This window comes from Pangasianodon hypophthalmus, chromosome 3 (assembly GCF_027358585.1).
Source record: "Pangasianodon hypophthalmus isolate fPanHyp1 chromosome 3, fPanHyp1.pri, whole genome shotgun sequence".
Lineage (NCBI taxonomy): Eukaryota > Metazoa > Chordata > Actinopteri > Siluriformes > Pangasiidae > Pangasianodon > Pangasianodon hypophthalmus.
The window spans coordinates 34,596,570-34,616,804 of NC_069712.1; the positions used below are offsets into that span (position 1 = coordinate 34,596,570).

The window sequence follows — 20,235 nt, forward strand, 5'->3', positions numbered from 1 at the left end:
GCGCATGACGTCCTGACGCATACGCAGACGTATAAATCAGCCTTAAGAGTTGTAACTGGGGTGTGTGTGTGTGGGTGTGTGTGTGTGTAGCATGTGTGTGTGTAGTGTATGAATTGTGTGTGTGTATAGCATGTGTGTGTGTAGTGTATGAATTGTCCGTTAAATGTGTGTGTGTGTGTGTGTGTGTGTGTGTGTGTGTGTGTGTGTGTGTGTGTGTGCGAATCGTCCACTAGATGGCAGTGTTATTACAGAATGGTGCACTGTCTCTACACTATACACAACAGCACACAGACATACTTTTTTAAATTTGTTATTTTATTTTAGAAAACATGCATTTGTCAGCTTCACGTCAGCAAGCAGTCGAGAAGCATTGTTAGCCTTCACCCTCCCCAGCTGTAGCTGTCGTGTGATTGGGGAGAGCTGACTGGTGGGCGGGAACTGGACAAGACTGAAAAATAGGAAGAAAAATGGGGGGAAATAAATAAAAATCTGAATTTGTCTGAAATTACATTCTCATTGTACTAATTTCAGACCTTATAAATGTTTAAGTTGTTGTTAATTTCATTATACAATTTACAGTTTAGTTTCTTGGTTTTTAGGCTTTTAATTTTCTCGCAAGGTTCAGTGAGGTGATTTTCAATCTGCGAGCGATCACAGAGGCTCTGATATTTTCAGCATTTTTGATTTTCTCTGTGATGAATGGTGCAATGCGACATGCAGCATGAACAGCTAATGAAAGTCTGAGAGGAAATTAAGTTCATCTCTTGTCACGTGCAGCACATTCCTGAATCCAGTTTATGATCCGTCTGTTAGTGTGAGAGAGCGTGGAGAAAACATACACACAATAATGACATTTCTATAAATGCTTATTGTAATGTGAAACAAAATGGCTGTTAGGAACGGCAAAAAGTAAATACAAATGCGACATGATTCCTGACGACATTCCTGACGAAGTTCCCGTGTCCCCGCAGACGTTCACCGCGTAAAAACAGCTTTGTTTCTTTTCACCGCGTAAAAACAGCTTTGTTTCTTTTGACCGCGTAAAAACAGCTACGTTTCTTTTCACCGTGTAAAAACAGCTTTGTTTCTTTTCACCGCGTAAAAACAGCTACTTTTCTTTTCACCGTGTAAAAACAGCTACGTTTCTTTTCACCGTGTAAAAACAGCTACTTTTCTTTTCACCGTGTAAAAACAGCTACGTTTCTTTTCACAGCGTAAAAACAGCTACTTTTCTTTTCACCGTGTAAAAACAGCTACGTTTCTTTTCACAGCGTAAAAACAGCTACGTTTCTTTTCACCGTGTAAAAACAGCTTTGTTTCTTTTCACCGTGTAAAAACAGCTACTTTTCTTTTCACCGCGTAAAAACAGCTACGTTTCTTTTCACCGCGTAAAAACAGCTACGTTTCTTTTCACCGTGTAAAAACAGCTACGTTTCTTTTCACCGTGTAAAAACAGCTACGTTTCTTTTCACCGTGTAAAAACAGCTACTTTTCTGTATGTATTCATACAACTGTGTTCAAACTTCATCATTTCTTTCATGTATTTTAAGCTACTGTAATTATATGAAACAATCGAAGTGTAAACAGTGAAATGTATTTTATATATGAATATTAAGCACCAGCCCTGTGAGTGTGTGATTATGAGCAGTACTGACACGTTTCATGAAAATGCGAGTATCGGATCCATACTGAAACACTACAGCACAGAGAAACACTCGTGGTTTATGCTGTTCATTCCCTGAGTGAGAGACTAAAGGTCACGAAGAACTGCAGTTGTTTTGGCATGAGAAGAACATTTCAAAAATATTTCTTATAAGTGAATAAATATCAATTTATTCTGTAAGTTTTATACAGTATGTTCCCTTCTGCCTCATTACGTCATAATAATAAACTCTGAGTGGTGGCTCAGTAATCCTGTGTGTGTGTGTGTGTGTGTGTGTGTGTGTAGAAGCATTCTGCTGGAAGAAGGTGGAGCCGAAGGGGAAGTTCCCGTGTCCCCGCAGACGGCAGTGCTGTTGCATTGTGGGAGATCGAATCATCCTGTTTGGAGGAACGAGGTACACACACTTTATTATTTCTTCTGACTTCTCTTCCTCATTCATCATCTTCATCACTCTTCATCACACTCATCTTTGTCACACTCATCACTCATCACACTCTTCATCACACTCTTCATCACTCTTCATCACACTCATCACTCTTCATCACTCTTCATCACACTCATCACTCTTCATCACACTCATCTTTGTCACACTCATCACTCATCACACTCTTCATCACACTCTTCATCACTCTTCATCACACTCATCACTCTTCATCACACTCATCACTCTTCATCACTCTTCATCACACTCATCACACTCATCACTCTTCATCACTCTTCATCACACTCATCACTCTTCATCACACTCATCACTCTTCATCACTCTTCATCACACTCATCACTCTTCATCACACTCTTCATCACACTCATCACTCTTCTTCACACTCTTCATCACTCTTCATCACTCTTCATCACGCTCTTCATCACTCTCATCACTCTCATCACTCTTCATCACACTCTTCATCACTCTTCATCACACTCTTCATCACACTCATCACTCTTCATCACACTCATCACTCTTCTTCACACTCTTCATCACACTCTTCATCACACTCATCACTCTTCTTCACTCTTCATCACTCTTCATCACACTCCATCACACTCTTCATCACACTCATCACTCTTCATCACACTCTTCATCACACTCATCACTCTTCATCACACTCTTCACACTCTTCATCACTCTCATCACTCTTCATCACACTCTTCATCACACTCTTCATCACACTCTTCATCACTCTTCATCACACTCTTCATCACACTCATCACTCTTCATCACACTCATCACACTCTTCATCACACTCTTCATCACACTCATCACACTCTTCATCACACTCTTCATCACACTCATCACACTCTTCATCACTCTTCATCACACTCTTCCTCACACTCATCACACTCTTCATCACACTCATCACACTCTTCATCACACTCATCACTCTTCATCACACTCTTCCTCACACTCATCACACTCATCACACTCTTCATCACACTCTTCCTCACTCTTCATCACACTCTTCCTCACACTCCATCACACTCATCACTCTTCATCACACTCATCACACTCATCACACTCTTCATCACACTCTTCCTCACACTCCTTCACACTCTTCATCACACTCATCACTCTTCATCACACTCTTCCTCACACTCCATCACACTCATCACACTCTCCATTACTCTACATCACACTCATCACACTCTTCATCACACTCTTCCTCACACTCTTCGTCACTCTACATCACACTCTTCCTCACACTCTTCATCACTCTTCATCACACTCTTCATCACACTCTTCCTCACACTCTTCCTCACACTCTTCATCACTCTACATCACACTCTTCCTCACACTCTTCATCACTCTACATCACACTCTTCCTCACACTCTTCATCACTTTTCATCACACTCTTCATCACACTCTTTATCACTTTTCATCACACTTCTAAGTCAAACCCCAGACTTAAAAGCAGTTGAGAATCTGTGGATGAACTGAAAATCTAATTTGGGAGAGTTGGAGAAAATTTCATTGAGGAATGAGAAAAAATCCAAAATCAAAATGTGCAAAGCTCAGAGAGACACATCCGAGACAGTTCCGATCTGTAACTTCTGCAAAAGGACGATTCACACTGAGGGCTTGAATATTTATCGATGCAGCAGTGTTTAGAGTTTTTATTTTTTAAATAATTTTGAGGACATCTAAATAATTTAATTTTATTTCTGTAGAGTCACTTCAAAAAGGAGCAGAAAGGAAATCATCCCCTGATAGATTTAAACTGCTTCAATACAGCAAAAGGAGAAATAATCACTGGGGCACTGCACACGTGTGTGTGTGTGTGTGTGTGTGTGTGTGTGTGTGTGTGTGTGTGTGTGTGTGGATAATCAGGATTAAGGACAGAACAGGGTGTGAAACACTGTTAATGGTGGCTTTAATGGTTTTTCCTCTGTGTGGATCAGAACAGGAAATCCTCCTTCAGCCATCACTTCCTGTACACACACACACACACACACACACACAGTACAGTATTCTGAAGAATTCCTCTATAAAGTGGTTTAATGATGATGCTGACTCGATGTGTTGAGTTTAACAACGTGCTCACTCCAGCGGGACAAAAACCACCACTGTCTATAAACGTCACTGTGCTGTCATTTAGTGGTGGTGTGTGTTGTGTAGAGTTGTGTTATTTGTGTAGCGTGTGTTGTGTGTGTGTGTGTCTCTGTGTGTGTGAGTGTGAAACAACAGTGCTGCATTTTTTAAACACTAAATCTTTAATTTCAGGCCTGAATAGAAACAGAGACTGAGTTACTGATTTCTACAAAGCAGATCCTGATTTAATTTATCACTTTACACCACAGTGCTGCTGAATACTGGATTGTGATTGGTCAGAAGATGTTGATTAATTTTCTCTAACAGCAGCTCTGACAGTAGTGCAGGTGCAAATCACAGGTTTATATTAATGCACTCGTTCTAATACGTTATTGTTTTTATAGTAACAGCTCATTCACAGGGACGTGTACAGCGGACGCTCCGCATTAACGGATTAAAACATCATCGATGTGGTGAAGTTTTCTGTGATTTACTTTAACATCTATGGAAGGAGTCTCCAGTGTCAGCGCTTTGTATCAGTCAGAGGTAAAGCTGTAACTTGAAGTTTTCTGACATCTTCATCTTCATTATATTCGAGAGAAAAAGAGAGGCTGGTGAGGGAACGACTGTTAAAGCTGCTATAACGTAAGGGAGGTGCGGGCGTTCCACAACATTAAACATAACTATAAAAGGATAAAAATTACGATGTGTTGTTCTTTAATAAATAAAAATTATAATCGTTGGTAAAGTGCTTTGGTATAAGAGGAATAAAACACTTGCAGTAACTCCTCTTCATCATACCACCCCAACACTCAGTATTTTACTGTAACACACACGCACACACACACACACTCAGAGTGTTGTGAATGTTAGTGTTGTGGTGTTAATGAGGTGTTAGTGGGTGTTTATTTTCATTAGTGTGTGTGTGTGTGTGTGTGTGTGTGTGTGTGTGTGTAGGAAACGAGCTAGGGATTTATAGCGTTTAATTGTGTTTTTCTGAGAAAGTGCAGTTTGATACTGAACAGACACACGTACACACACACACACGGTTGTTTATGATATTTACCTAAAGCAGTAATCTGTGGGTGATAATGGATGGGCTTAGTGACACACCATAAAGCTGTGTGTGTTTGTGTGTGTGTGAGAACATTGTCACCTTTAGTTCAGGACGCTGTACAGCTCCATAAAGCCTCATTTACGCTCTGAGGAAGTGTTAGCTGTTAGCCCTGTGTGTGTGTTGGGGTGTGGGTGTGTGTGTGTGTGGGGGTTTACATACATTCAGTGTCACTGCACTACACACACACACAGATGTAAGTGCAATTATCACAATAAATTTTATTATTATATTGTTATTACATTCCTATTGCCTGTTGATCAGCGTAATTACAGCTTAGCATCACTGTAACGTAATGCTGATAATAACACACACACACACACACTTTGAGCACTCTGAGAGAGTGTGTGCTGTCAGAGCGAGTGTCTGGGATTCAGATTAGTGTGTGTGTGTGTGTGTGTGTGTGTGTGTGTGTGTGTGTGTGTAAACAGACCTGCTGAGCTGCAGAGAGGCGTGAAATTCTCCCCGATTTATGAGCACATCAGCACATCACCCACACTGAGAAACACGACACTGTGATCACATCATACACACACACACACACACATTTTGTTTTAGATGTTTATTTTATGATTCCTGCATTATTGAGTCAGTACCAAAAAACATTTAAATTTCCAAACATTACTTTTACAACAAAAAATTAAATTTAAATTACAGAAATATATTCGTTTATCGGTAAAGAATGTAAAATATGACACGCAGACAGTGAGACATGGGCAGTGAGACACGTGGACAGTGAGACACAGGAGCAGTGAGACATGCAGACAGTGAGACACGCAGACAGTGAGACACAGGAGCAGTGAGACACGCAGACAGTGAGACACGCAGACAGTGAGACACAGCAGCAGTGAGACACGCAGACAGTGAGACACAGCAGCAGTGAGACACACAGACAGTGAGACACAGGAGCAGTGAGACACAGCAGCAGTGAGACACGCAGACAGTGAGACACAGGAGCAGTGAGACACGCAGACAGTGAGACACGCAGACAGTGAGACACAGGAGCAGTGAGACACGCAGACAGTGAGACACGCAGACAGTGAGACACAGGAGCAGTGAGACACGCAGACAGTGAGACACGCAGACAGTGAGACACAGGAGCAGTGAGACACGCAGACAGTGAGACACGCAGACAGTGAGACACGCAGACAGTGAGACACAGGAGCAGTGAGACACAGGAGCAGTGAGACACGCAGACAGTGAGACACGCAGACAGTGAGACACAGGAGCAGTGAGACACGCAGACAGTGAGACACGCAGACAGTGAGACGCAGACAGTGAGACACGCAGGCAGTGAGACACACAGACAGTGAGACACGCAGACAGTGAGACACACAGACAGTGAGACACACAGACAGTGAGACACGCAGACAGTGAGACACACAGACAGTGAGACACAGGAGCAGTGAGACACGCAGACAGTGAGACACGCAGACAGTGAGACACAGGAGCAGTGAGACACGCAGGCAGTGAGACACAGGAGCAGTTTGAGTAAAACCATTGTGTGTGTGTGAGACTTATTGTATAGACGAGTTTTAGTTTGATAGATTAGATAATTACATTGAAGTGGTTTACATCACCAGCGCTATGTGTTTGCTGAGCGTGTGTTAGAGGAAAGAGAAAGTAAAGTGTGTGATTCTGCAGGATTAAACTGACCATTATAATGAACTACAGCCGGTGTAGAGACTCACACCTTATATTCACACACCACAACATTCTAATTGTAGTTTTCTGTAAATAAATCCATTATACAATAATGTGATCTCTTCGCCATGTGTGAAACTCAGGAGATGTTATTAGGACCAGGAGATATTTTTTGTTTCTGACGTGAGCTGCTGTGTATAAAATTTGAATGGAATACACGTTCAGAAAGTGCTTTTGGATCACAAACAAAGCCTGGAACTGGGCAATATGAGGATATAATATCAGTATTGTGATAAATTATGTCACACTTCTCTAAGATACTGTGTGTGTGTTCTCTCTTTGTGAGGGACAAAAATGGACAGGAAGTAAACAGGAACGTGCCAGATTGTCATGCTGAGACAAGAAACAGTGTGATGTCACTGACTCACTGATATATATGCATACACACACAAACACACACACATTCACATTATAGGTTTTTCAGTACACTTTGTGTGTAATTCAGGAGAAACGGTCAAACGCTCCTGGAAAAACCTAAGTGGGAAAAACCTACTTGGAGGACAGAGTGATAGTGTAAACGTGAGGCGTGTTAGTGAGAGAGTACTGAGAGAGCAGAGCATCAATATGCTACGTCACTAATCTCTCAGTGGAAATGAAGCTGTTACATTCACAATGTGTGTGTGTGTGTGTGTGTGTTTGTTTGGTTATGAGTTGTGGAGGAAAAGCAGGAAGTGAGCAGTGAAACGTGCCCACAGAGGAAAATGTCCTGATCTACAAATATAAACAAAAACCTGTGGAGAAAGTTTAAAAAGTGATATCACTTTGAATTATTATACAAAAAAAATGTCTCACTTCTTCAGTTTTATTTACATTATTTAAAGATTTTAGTTTTATTTACTTTATTTAATGGTTTTAGTTTTATTTACATTATTTAATGATTTTAGCTGCATTTTAAGATAAATTATAAAATCTGATGTGTCAGTACCCCTCTGTATCCCACTGTACCCCTCAGTACCCCTCAGTACCCCTCTCTATCCCACTGTACCCCTCTGTACCCCTCAGTACCCCTCTCTATCCCACTGTACCCCTCAGTACCCCTCAGTACCCCTCTCTATCCCACTGTACCCCTCCGTACCTCTCGGAACCCCTCAGTACCCCTCTGTACCCCTCAGTACCCCTCAGTACCCCTCTGTGTCCCACTGTACCCCTCATTACCTCTCGGAACCCCTCAGTACCCCTCTGTATCCCACTGTTCCCCTCATTACCTCTCTGTACCCCTCAGTACCCCTCTGTATCCCACTGTACCCCTCAGTACCTCTCTGTACCTCTCTGTACCCCTCAGTACCCCTCTGTATCCCACTGTACCCCTCAGTACCCCTTAGTACCTCTCTGTACCCCTCAGTACCCCTCTGTATCCCACTGTACCCCTCAGTACCTCTCTGTACCCCTCAGTACCCCTCTGTATCCCACTGTACCCCTCAGTACCGCAGCAATACCTCACACTACATCTCAGTACCCCTCATTATCCCACCATACCCCTCAGTACCTCTCTGTACTCCTCAGTACCCCACAGTACCTTTCAGTACCCCTCAGTATCCCACAGTACCCCTCAGTACATCTCTGTATGCCTCAGTACCCCTCAGTACCCCACCAATACCTCACACTATATCTTAGTACCCCTCCGTATCCCTCAGTATTCCACCGTGCCCCTAAATACCCCACAGTACCTCTCTGTATGCCTCAGTACCCCACCAATACCTCACACTATATCTCAGTACCCCTCAGTATCCCACTGTACCCCTCGGTACCTCTCAGTACCCCTCAGTACCCCTCTGTATGCCTCAGTACCCCACCAATACCTCACACTATATCTCAGTACCTCTCAGTTCATCTCAGTACCTTACAGTACCCCTCACTACATCTTAGTAACTCTTAGTAGCCCACAGTACCTCTTAGTACGTCTCACTACATCTCAGTACCCTTCAGTACATTTCAGAAATGACCCTCAGTAGCCCTCAGTACCCCCACAGTAGTTACCCTTGGTACCCCTGAGTACCCCTCTTAACTACCATTGTGTGTACGTGTGTGTGTACGTGTGTGTGTGTGTGTTTGATGTTGTGTTTATCTGTGTTACTCCAACGTCCTCCATCACTAAAGAAACGCCTGTTTCACAATGCAGTGTGTGCGTGCGTGTGTGTGTGCACGTGTGTGTGTGTGCGTGTGTCTGTGTGTGTGCGCGTGTGTGTTATGTCCATCTGGACAGAGATGATAAGCTCTTCCTCAGGAAGTTATAATGCACAATGATGATTTCCTGTAAGGAAGAGGAAGAGCTTCACACACTACTGATGACAACACACACACACACACACACACAGTGCTGTTTTCTCTCATTCAGTAGTTTTAAGGCTCCGTCCCCCACACTTGTCCAGAACACACAGATGTCCAGCGAAACTCTCCGATGGATTGTTCGTGTGTGTGAAGGAGAGAGACAGAGAGAGACAGAGAGACAGAGAGCGAGAGAGTGTGTGTGTGTGTGTGTGTGTGTGTGAGAGAGAGAGAGAGAGAGAGAGAGAGAGAGAGATAGAGAGACACACACACCTGAAACAAACCTGATTCCCAAATCACACTTTTTCACCAAAATAAACAGAGAGCTGTGGATCATGTGACTTTTGGAAAGAAGCAAAAATGAGAAATAAGATAAAATGTGGTGAAGGACGCAGGCAGTGAGGCTCGTCTGCTCTGCAAAGAGAACCGGAGGCAACAGCATGCAGCCTTTCCTCTGAATAGCAAACACTGTAAACAGAAAAGCTGTAACCTTTTCATTCAAACAAAAACTCCACTGAACGTACGGTCTTGCCGTCTGTCATTTTGTGTAATTTGTACTTTAATTAGGCAACTAAATCTATCAACTTTTCTATGAACTAATCGATCAACTTTTACTTTCTCCTCTAACCGCAGGGTGGAAATGATGATAAAATGAGTAAATAATCCACTTCCTTCATGTCCATTACATACGTGACTGAGTCTGTAACACGCCTGCTCACCACGTATTACTAAAATGTCAGTGAAATAGGCTAGGGTTAGAAAGAGATTATAGCTCAAATAGAGGTAAATCTAGGGGGCGTGTCACTCTGTATAATCACATGACACGACTGTCACTGATAGGCTTGCTGAATCTACAGCGCTGGGCTAGTTACAGTTAGCCCACAACCTCGCCTCGCTGATGGTGCTGATGCACTCTGTTAAAAAAAAAATCCAAAATAAACCTCTTTACAACATTGATACGAGCCGCCCCCTGACTGGAGGTATAGTGAAAAGAAAAGTAGCTGTTTTTACACGGTGAAAAGAAACGTAGCTGTTTTTACACGGTGAAAAGAAAAGTAGCTGTTTTTACACGGTGAAAAGAAACGTAGCTGTTTTTACACGGTGAAAAGAAAAGTAGCTGTTTTTACACGGTGAAAAGAAAAGTAGCTGTTTTTACATGGTGAAAAGAAACGTAGCTGTTTTTACACGGTGAAAAGAAAAGTAGCTGTTTTTACACGGTGAAAAGAAAAGTAGCTGTTTTTACATGGTGAAAAGAATAAGTATTACAATAAGTATTTATAGAAGCATCATTATTGTTTGTACGTTTTTTTCCTCGCTCTCTCACACTAATAGAGGGATGATAAACTGGATTCAGGAATGTGCTGTGCATGACAGGCGATGAATTTAATTTCCTCTCAGACTTTCATTAGCTGTTCATGCTGCATGTTATAGAGGCGCTCACACTGCCATCAACTCAGGTATGTTTAAAAATATCACAGCCTCTGTGATCACTCAAAGACAGAAAGTCACCTCGCTGGACCATTCACACTACACGAGTCTCATAGTGGGAGCGTACAGCGAGTAATCACTGACAGACTGGATAATCTGGAAGCTGAAGCTGTGTAGTGTGCACTAGACTTTAGGACATGTCCAGACCTCATGGCACACCATAAACTCGGTGTGTGTGTGTGTGTTTTGGGGGTTAAAGCTCTCACTGATACAGTGTGGGTCGTGTAACACAGACGACTCGCTGCCCAGTGGGAGACTCATAACCCCCCAAACCCCCACTACACTCCCGCTCAGCCACGCACGACCCCGTGCCCCATTTCACATCTAACGGTCTCTTTTACAGCCCTGTGTGCCTGTGTGTGTGGCTGTGTGTGTGTCTGTGTGTGTGTCTGTGAGTGTGTGCCTGTGTGTGCCTGTGAGTGTGTTAGTGTGTCTGTGTGTGTGTGTGTGTGTGTGTGTGTGAGATCGGTTGGTAACTCTGCGCTACTGGTGCTGATAGTGTTATCACTCTAATCCACATTGATCTGCTTATCCATGCTCAGATAGAGTGTGTGTGTGTGTGTGTGTGTGTGTGTGTGTACGTGTACGTGCATGCGTGTGGGTTTGTGTGTAGATTTTCACTGTGACATTTTTATACTGTAATATCTGCCTCCTACACCACAGGGCAGTTGAATTTGCATATGATTGGTTAGAAGATGTGTATAATTTTTGTATAACGGTGCGGCTCGGACAGTAGCTTTGGCCGTAACATAAGCAATAGGTTTATATTAACGCGCTCGTTCTAATATTGTTTCTATAGTAACAGCTCGTTCACAGGAACTTGTACAGCAGACACTCCACATAATCTAAGACTAATAATAAACAGATGAAATAGCGTGTTTAACAAAGTAAAACAGCTAATCATTGAAGTGGTGTTAGGAGACATTTATTTAGCATTTATGGAAGGAGTCTCCACTGTCAGGACTTTCTAACAGTCAAAGTTTCCCAGCTCAAGAAAGTCTTCAGGACAGATGAGTTTACACTTTCTGGTTTCTTACTAAAATGTTTTTTTTTTTTTTGTGAGAGAGAGAAAGAAAGAAAGAGAAAAAAAGGAGAGGCTGGTGAACAATGACTGTTTATCACGGCTGTAACGTAAGCGAGAACAGGAACCAACTTGTCTTTCGGATGTTCCACGACATTAAACATTAACTGTGCAATATGTTGTTAATTAATAAATTAACATTGTAATTCCAGCAAATCACTCTAATATAAGTAGAATAACACACTCCAGACCATGTGGTTATATGAAAATACTTCACTTTTGGGATGATAAAAGTAACTCCACATCACAACGTTGCATACATGTTGTATTCATCTTTCTAACACTTGTTCCTTCTCTCAGTTTCTTCCTCTGGTCTTTTAACCTGATGTCACTCTGCAGTATTTCAGCACATTAATGGTTTCAGAGCTGAAGTAGACTCTTACTGAGGTGTTGAGACTGTGATGGCTCTGTGTAGAGCAGCTCCTGTAGGACTGAGCCACCGGTTCCTGTAGGACCGAGCCATTTTTTTTCCTGTACAATGTAGCTGCCGGTTCCTGAACAACTTAGCCATCAGTTTCTGTAGGATGGCACCGTCGGCTCCTGTAGAACTGGGCGTTGGCTCCTGGAGTAGATTATACTTTCTCAGTTGGGCCTTTTTGGTAATACAGGCAGTGTTGACTTCTCTCCTTAACTGCTGAGAGACAGCAATTCCTAAAAACCTAAAGATTTCTACAGCCATCGCAGTCTTGTGCAGTGAGGTGTGATGGGGTTGGCTGGGTGGTGGTGGTGTGTGGGGAATTGGGGTGTTCCTTCTGAAGTCCACTGTTAGCTCCACAGTTTTGAGCGTATTGAGTACCAGAGGTTCAAATCAACTTCCTGTCTGTATACAGACTCATCTCAGGTGACTTTGTATTTCAGGAGTTTAACAGAAGTGTGTTTGGAGGTGGTTAGTATAGAGGGAGAAAAGAAGTGGGGGGAACACACATCCCTGCAGACCACTGGAGTTCCAGATGTGACTTTCTTCAGTCTCACCTGGCAGGTACACTGTGGTGGGACAGTTTTATTAAACGCAGAGTCCACTACAGTCCACTATAGTCCACTACAATGCACTAATCCTCTGTGTTTATTTATCTTCACTAACCTTTAACATTTTAACACACAGTGTCTCTTTTCTCTCCATCTCAGCGCTGATGGTGTTTTTCTAAAGCCTTTTAACCTGTGTGTGTGTGTGTGTGTGTGTGTGTGTGTGTGTGTGTGATGAGTTCACCAGCTGTCCCTTGGGGAAACACACTCTCACACTCGTGCTCTCGGCCACTCTTAACCTCTTTACACACTCACGTGTTTATTTAGGAAAGATTAGGAGCGTAAAAGCCCTACAACCAGAGAGACGGGCAGAGAGAGAGAGAGAGAGAGAGAGAGAGAGAGAGAGAGAGTCATAGGGTGGCAGGAAATGTCCAGATTGCTGTCACTCCACTTCCTGCTTGGTCGTCTGTGGTAACTGTCCTCGTCTCACATTGCTAACCTGACTTGCTCATGCTGGTTTCTTCTTTACACATCAGGAGGATCAGGAGGACATTTCTATCCACACAGGCCACTCAGATGCTTGTTCAGTCCCTTGTCATCTTGAGACTGGACTACTGCAACACTGATGTTCACTTACAACACCAAAAACGCCTTAAAGCACTTATCACACCCCGCACTGCACCACGCTCCCTCTGATCATCTAGCACTGCTCGACTGGTCTCACCATCTCTCAGGGTACAAGGAAGACCTGCATCAAGGTTCTTCTCTGTTCTGGTACCGAAGTGATGGAATGAACTTCCCCTGGCTGGAGAACAGCTGAGTCACTGGCTGTCTTCAAAGGATGACTAAAGACCTACCTCTTCACTTAACTTCGCACTATTTAATATATAATCTCTTGTCTTGTGTGCTGCATTCGAGGAGAAGTTGTAACTGGTAATTCTCCAACTATAACAGGTAAAAGCCACTGAAAACACTCCTAAACGTTAAATTTCAACTGGTCAGCTTGGGGTCACTTCCAGTCCCTCCCCTGTTTACGCAGTGACGTCAAATCAACATGGCCGCTCACACTGAACAGTGTCACTACAGTAGAACAGAACCAATAGCCATTTCATGGAGGCGTCCATGAATTGTTTTTCCACTTCGCATGTCGAATGTCTCGAAGGTGGGAGACGAAGTTGTGTGTGTGTGTGTGTGAACTGAAGTTAAAACAGGAATTATATGAGTCTGTGTTGTGTTTGTTTCTGTGCTGAATCTGAAGGATGTGTGTGTGGAGCTGAATGTTCTCTAGAACTCTATTTAATTTTGTCTTTGTTCATAGCAGGAGAAAGTTGGTCTAGTTTTAACAGCAGCGCTGAAGTTTTCTCTAAGCTAATAAACAGTAAATAAAGAGAGAGACGGATTGACAGCTGGCTACATTTCAGCTACACTGTGTTACGACTCATCTGGATTGTGTTTCAGCTGATTAACAGCTCATATTTATCAAAAATTTGTTGTTTTCTTTTGTCTCTCATGGGGCTGATTAACAGTCAAACTGGTCATCATTACTGTGTGTGTGTTTGTGTGTGTGTGTCGGGGGGGGGTGTTTATTGTTTATTTGTGTGTGTTTATTTGTGTGTATGTGTTTATTGCGTTGTTTGTGTGTTTTTATTTGCAGCCCGTGTGCGGAGCAGGGAATGGGTGATGAGTTTAACCTGATGGATCACTCAGATCTCTACATCCTTGACTTCTGTAAGTGTGCACTACAAACAAGTGCACTTCCTCTGTACACTCTGTTTACTCAAACTGCCTCTCTCTCTGTCTGTCTCTCTGTCTGTCTCTCTGTCTGTCTCTCTGTCTGACTCTGACTCTCTCTCTCTCTCTCTCTCTCTCTATATATATATATATGTACACCGATCAGCCATAACATTATGACCACTGACAGGTGAAGTGAATAATATTGATTATCTCGTTACAGTGGCACCTGTGTAAGGGGTGGGATATATTAGGCAGCAAGTGACCAGTCGGTTCTTGAAGTTGACGTGTTGGAAACAGGAAAAATGGGCAAGTGTAAGGATTAGAGAGACTTTGACAACGGCCAAATTGTGATGGTTAGACGACTGGATCAGAGCATCTCCAGAGCAGCAGGTCTTGTGTGGTGTTCCCGGTGTGCAGTGGTTAGAACCTATCAAAAGTGGTCCAAGGAAGGACAACCGGTGAACCAGCGACAGGATCATGGGCTCCCAAGGCTCACTGATGCGCGTGGGGAGTGAAGGTCCGTCTGCTCCGATCCCACAGAAGAGCTACTGTAGCACAAACTGCTGAAAAGTTAAAGCTGCTCTGATAGAAAGGAGTCAGAACACACAGTGCAGTGCAGCTTGCTGTGTATCATCGTGTGGAAGGCTGACTGCGTGTGTGTCACTTACCTGGGGAAGAGATGGCACCAGGATGCACTATGGGAAGAAGGCAAGCCGGTGGAGGCAGTGTGATGCTCTGGGCAATGTTCTGCTGGGAAACCTCGGGTCCTGGCCTTCACGTGGATGCTTTGACACGTACCGCCTACCTGAACATTCCTGCAGACCGAGTTACACCCCTTCATGGTAACGGTGTTCCCTAATGGCAGTGGCCTCTTTCAGCAGGATGATGCTCCCTGCCACACTGCAGAAACTGTTCAGGAACAGTTTGAGGAACATGACAAAGAGTTCAGGGTGTTGACTTCACCTCCAAATTCCCCAGAACTCAATCCGATTGAGCGTCTGTGGGACGTGCTGAACATCAAGTCTGATCCATGGAGGCTCCACCTCACAACTTACAGGACATAAAGGATCTGCTGCTAACGTCTTTGTGCCAGAAACCACACACACCTTCAGGGATCTAGTGGAGTCCATGCCTCAGAGTCAGAGCTGTTTTGGCAGCAAAAGGGGGACCAACACAATATTAGGCAGATGGTCATAATGTCATGGCTGCTTGGTGTGTATAATAAATTTCATGTTCTCATGAGAAAAAAAAGAGAACAAATTGTTGTAAAATAAAATAGCTGAGTGTTTTGAATGGTGTTTTTCTTACAGTGTGATATTTGTATGTTGTTCACGTAGTAAAGTGAAAAGTGATTTTTGTAAAATGATCTCTGATAGTGATTTTGGTTAATGAAATTTAAAAATAAAATTTTTGCAGAAAAGAATTTATATTATTTTAAAGTATAAATTTATAACAATATAAGGAGACGTCCTGCTGGCTCTGTTAATGTAGTTGTGTAATTTAATTTTTTTTAAAATTTGAGCAGAAAGTTGAGCCACACTGATATCTCTCATATTTATACATGTTATACATAACTTCTAAAGCAAGTAACTCTGAAGTAGTGTAAATGTCAGTTTTTGAGCCTAATTTTGATATTTTTAATTTTAGGTCCAAATCTGAAGACTTTATGCAAATTAGCTGTGATTCAGTACAGTCTGGAACAATCAGGACTGCCACATGACATCAGGTGAGACACACACACACACACACACACCTTTCTGTTGTTGGTGTGTGTTAAGTGTGTGTGTTTGTGGTTAGGGAACTCATTGCCTCCTGTTGCTCCCCAGAGCACCTTGTACCATCACACACTTACTCCCTGTGCCTGCTGTGTGTGTGTGTGTGTGTGTGTGTGTAATCAGAGCCAGAGATAACAATCTGAACCTCAACCCTTGACCTTTCATCAGGTCACAGTCAGAGATCAGATTACACACACACACACACACACACACACACACACAAAATCCAAACTCAGAAACGGAAACATGTCAGTGAAAAATAACTGATACTCACAACCACAATAACAATGATGGTGATGATGATTATTATTATGGTGACGATGATGATGATGATTGTTATTGTTATTTTGTTGATGATTATTATTATTATGGTGGTGATGATGATTATTATTATTTTGGTGATGATGATGATTATTATTATTTTGGTGGTGATGATGATTATTATTGTTATGGTGGTGATGATGATTATTATTGTTATGGTGGTGATGATGATTATTATTATTTTGGTGATGATGATGATTATTATTATTATGGTGGTGATGATGATTATTATTATGGTGGTGATGATGATTATTATTATTTTGATGATGATGATGATTATTATTGTTATGGTGGTGATGATGATTATTATTATGGTGGTGATGATCAAGTCAAGTGGCTTTATTGTCATTTCACCCACATACAGCTAGTACAGTACACAATGAAATGAAACAGTGTTCCTTCAGGACCATGGTGCTACATAAAACAACACAGAACTACATAATTACTTCCCATTACTACATAAAGTGCAGACGCAAACAGCACAATACAGTACAATAACTACTAAAACAGGACAATAGGCACAGTAAGAGACAGTGCAGGGCCAACCAGTACACAGTTTTAGTATGAAAGTGTCTGATATAACAGGTACATAACAGGTAATGCAAAAGAATAATGATATAATAGATTACCAACTATGATACATACCAACTATGATATAGTATTCAGTAGATAAACTTATACCTATATGGATATAGCAGTTATTGGTGTAGCAGCAAAAAATGCTGGTAGTAAATACAGAAATATGCAAAAATTGCAAAGGGAGTGCAGTGGTATTCAGTTGAGTGTGTGTGTGTGTGTGTATATATATGTATGCATGTGTGTTGTCAGTCCAGTCTCTTGAGTGTTGAGGAGTCTGATGGTTTGGGGAAAGAAACTGTTACACAGTCTGGTCGTGAGGACCCGAACGCTTCAGTACCATTTGCCAGATGGCAGGGTGAAGAGTGTGTGTGAGGGGTGTGTGGGGTCGTCCACAATGCTGGTGGCTTTGATGATGCAGCGTGTGGTGTAAATGTCTCTGATGGAGGGAAGAGAGACCCCGATGTTGGAAGGAAGATGTTGAAGATCCGCCAGCTGGTCTGCACATCTCTGAGCACTCTGCCAGGAATGTATTTGGTCCAGCAGCCTTCCGTGGGTTACCTCTGTGTAGAGTTTTTCTCACGTCAGCCGTGGTTAGACACAGCACCTGGTCGTGGGAGGAGGAGTGGTCTTCCTCGCCGTCACGTCATTCTGAGCCTCAAACCGAACCGGTTTGGAGCGTCTGACGAGCGGTCTGTATGCTGGATGTTTGTGTAAACAAGATCCAGCGTCTTCTCCCCTCTCACTGCAAAGTCCACCTGCTGATGGAATTTAGAGAGCACTGACTTAGTTGAAATCTCTGGCAACAATAAACAGATGATGATCATGGTGATGATAGTGATGATTATTATTATTATGGTGATAATGATGGTATTATTATTATTATTATTATTATTATTACGGTGATGATGATGATGGTGCTGCTGCTGATTATGGTGATGGTGATTATTATGATGGTGATGATGATGATTATTATTATTATTATGGTGATGGTGATGATGATGATGATGGTGATGATTATTTTTATTATTATTATTATTATTATTATTATTATGGTTATGGTGATGATGATGATGATGATGGTGGTGGTGGTGGTGGTGATGATGATGATGATTATTATTATTATTATTATTATTATTATTATTATGGTTATGGTGATGATGATGATGATGGTGGTGGTGGTGATGATGATGGTGGTGATGATTATTATTATTATTATTATTATTATTATGGTTATGGTGATGATGATGATGATGGTGATGATTATTATTATTATTATTATTATTATTATTATTATGGTTATGGTGATGATGATGATGATGATGGTGGTGGTGGTGGTGATGATGGCGATGATAATTATTATTATGGTGGTGATGATGATGATGGCGATGATAATTATTATTATGGTGGTGATGATGATGATGGCGATGATAATTATTATTATGGTGGTGATGATGATGGTGATGATGACACCATGATAAACAATTTAATTCTCCAGAGCCGTTATAAATAAATACAGTAAAGTGCGCAATTCCACCGTGTTCAGGTGTAAGGAGAGTAGGGGAGTGTGTAATAATGTGAGCAGCTGAACTCTGGAGAACTGCAGCCATCACACACACACTCAGCTGGATGGAGGAGTTTTAAGTGAGTCTGCAGCAATGTGCATTAAACAGTAAAAAAAAAAACATAACGGTACATTTTCAGAATAATATTTTTACTGATGGGTTGTGTGATGTGTTTGTGTGATGTTGTGTTTGTGTGATGTTGTGTTTGTGGAATGTGGGTTGAGGAATGTGTCAAAATGCCCGCTCGCTGATGACGCTGCTCAACGCTAAAGCGCCGGTCAAAAAGAAAAAAACAAAACAGTGTTTGATCACTTTTTAATTTTCATCATTAATTACCTTTCCTGCTCAGGCTCCGTTCTCGAAGAGCTCCAGGGCCGGAGCGCACTAAACGTTTTGCCACTTTGGGGTCATTTCCATATTTTCGTGTGTTTTTCCTTCACAGTGTTGAGTCAGGAGAGAGCGCTGCTGTGGCATTTATTCAACTCGGTTTTACTTCCGCAGACAAAAACAAAAGATAAAACATGCGGGCTAACGGATTAAAAATACATTAACCCTTTACACTCTAACACTGGTGCACTCCTGGTGATGTTTTCGAACAAAATGTGTAATTATTGGCAGGTCTGGTAATATAATCAGTAATATTGTGTAATATTGTTTGTAATATCGTGTAATATTGTGTGTAATATCGACGATTATATCATATATCACACAAGCCTAATAATAAGTGTAGTGTGCCTTTCATTCAGTGTACACTGTGTGTTTCCTGCAGGTGGGAACTGGCTGCCATGACGACCAACAGCACCATCAGCCGGCCCATCTTCTCATCTCATGGATAAACACACACACACACACACACACACACACAGAGTGCACACTCACCGTGCTGGAGGAAAACTACAATTTATTGACACTGAACATTAAACCACTTTATTCACGCTGTGTGTTAATCTGTTTATTTATCATGTGTTAATGAGGCTAGTAATAAGTGTGTTAAAAGAGTGTGTGTGTGTGTGTGTATATTAGTACATGTGTGTTAATGTATATGTGTATGTTAGAGTGTGTTAAGTAGTGTGTGTATTAATAAGTGTGTTAATGAGTGTGTGATAATGAGCATGTTGTTAATGAGAGTGTGTTAATGAGAGTGTGTTAATGAGCGTGTGTTTACATTGTGTTGGAATTAGAAGGTAGTGTCCCTAGGTAGGCAGCATGTTTAGGCAGCTTTAGTGCACTTCTGAGGGAAATCTCTGAGGAACCTCCTCATTTTGTCCTACTTTGAGGGCATCATGTGACTTTCTCACTGTAAACAATCGCATAATATGTGAATCACTCGAGGAGTCGTTTACAAATGTAAGTGAACCATTTGAGGATATTGTTCACAAATTCAGTGTCAGTGAATTACTCAAAGCTAACAGTGTTGTTTGTGTTAAAGGACTTTTGGAAGTCATTAATTAATTAATGTAA

At 41.9% G+C, this 20,235-nt stretch overlaps 1 protein-coding gene across 1 annotated transcript in view; it reads left to right on the forward strand.

Annotated features, from left to right (window-relative positions):
- Positions 1 to 19,709, forward strand: part of klhdc3 (kelch domain containing 3) — a 40,756-nt gene extending 21,047 nt beyond the window's left edge. The window contains exons 8-11 of the mRNA XM_026911643.3: positions 1,949 to 2,057; positions 14,458 to 14,531; positions 16,185 to 16,263; positions 19,544 to 19,709. Of these exons, the coding sequence (XP_026767444.1) occupies positions 1,949 to 2,057; positions 14,458 to 14,531; positions 16,185 to 16,263; positions 19,544 to 19,610 (329 nt within the window). The 3' untranslated portion in view covers positions 19,611 to 19,709. The remainder of the gene's footprint in view (positions 1 to 1,948; positions 2,058 to 14,457; positions 14,532 to 16,184; positions 16,264 to 19,543) is intronic.
- Positions 19,710 to 20,235: the final 526 nt, after the last annotated feature.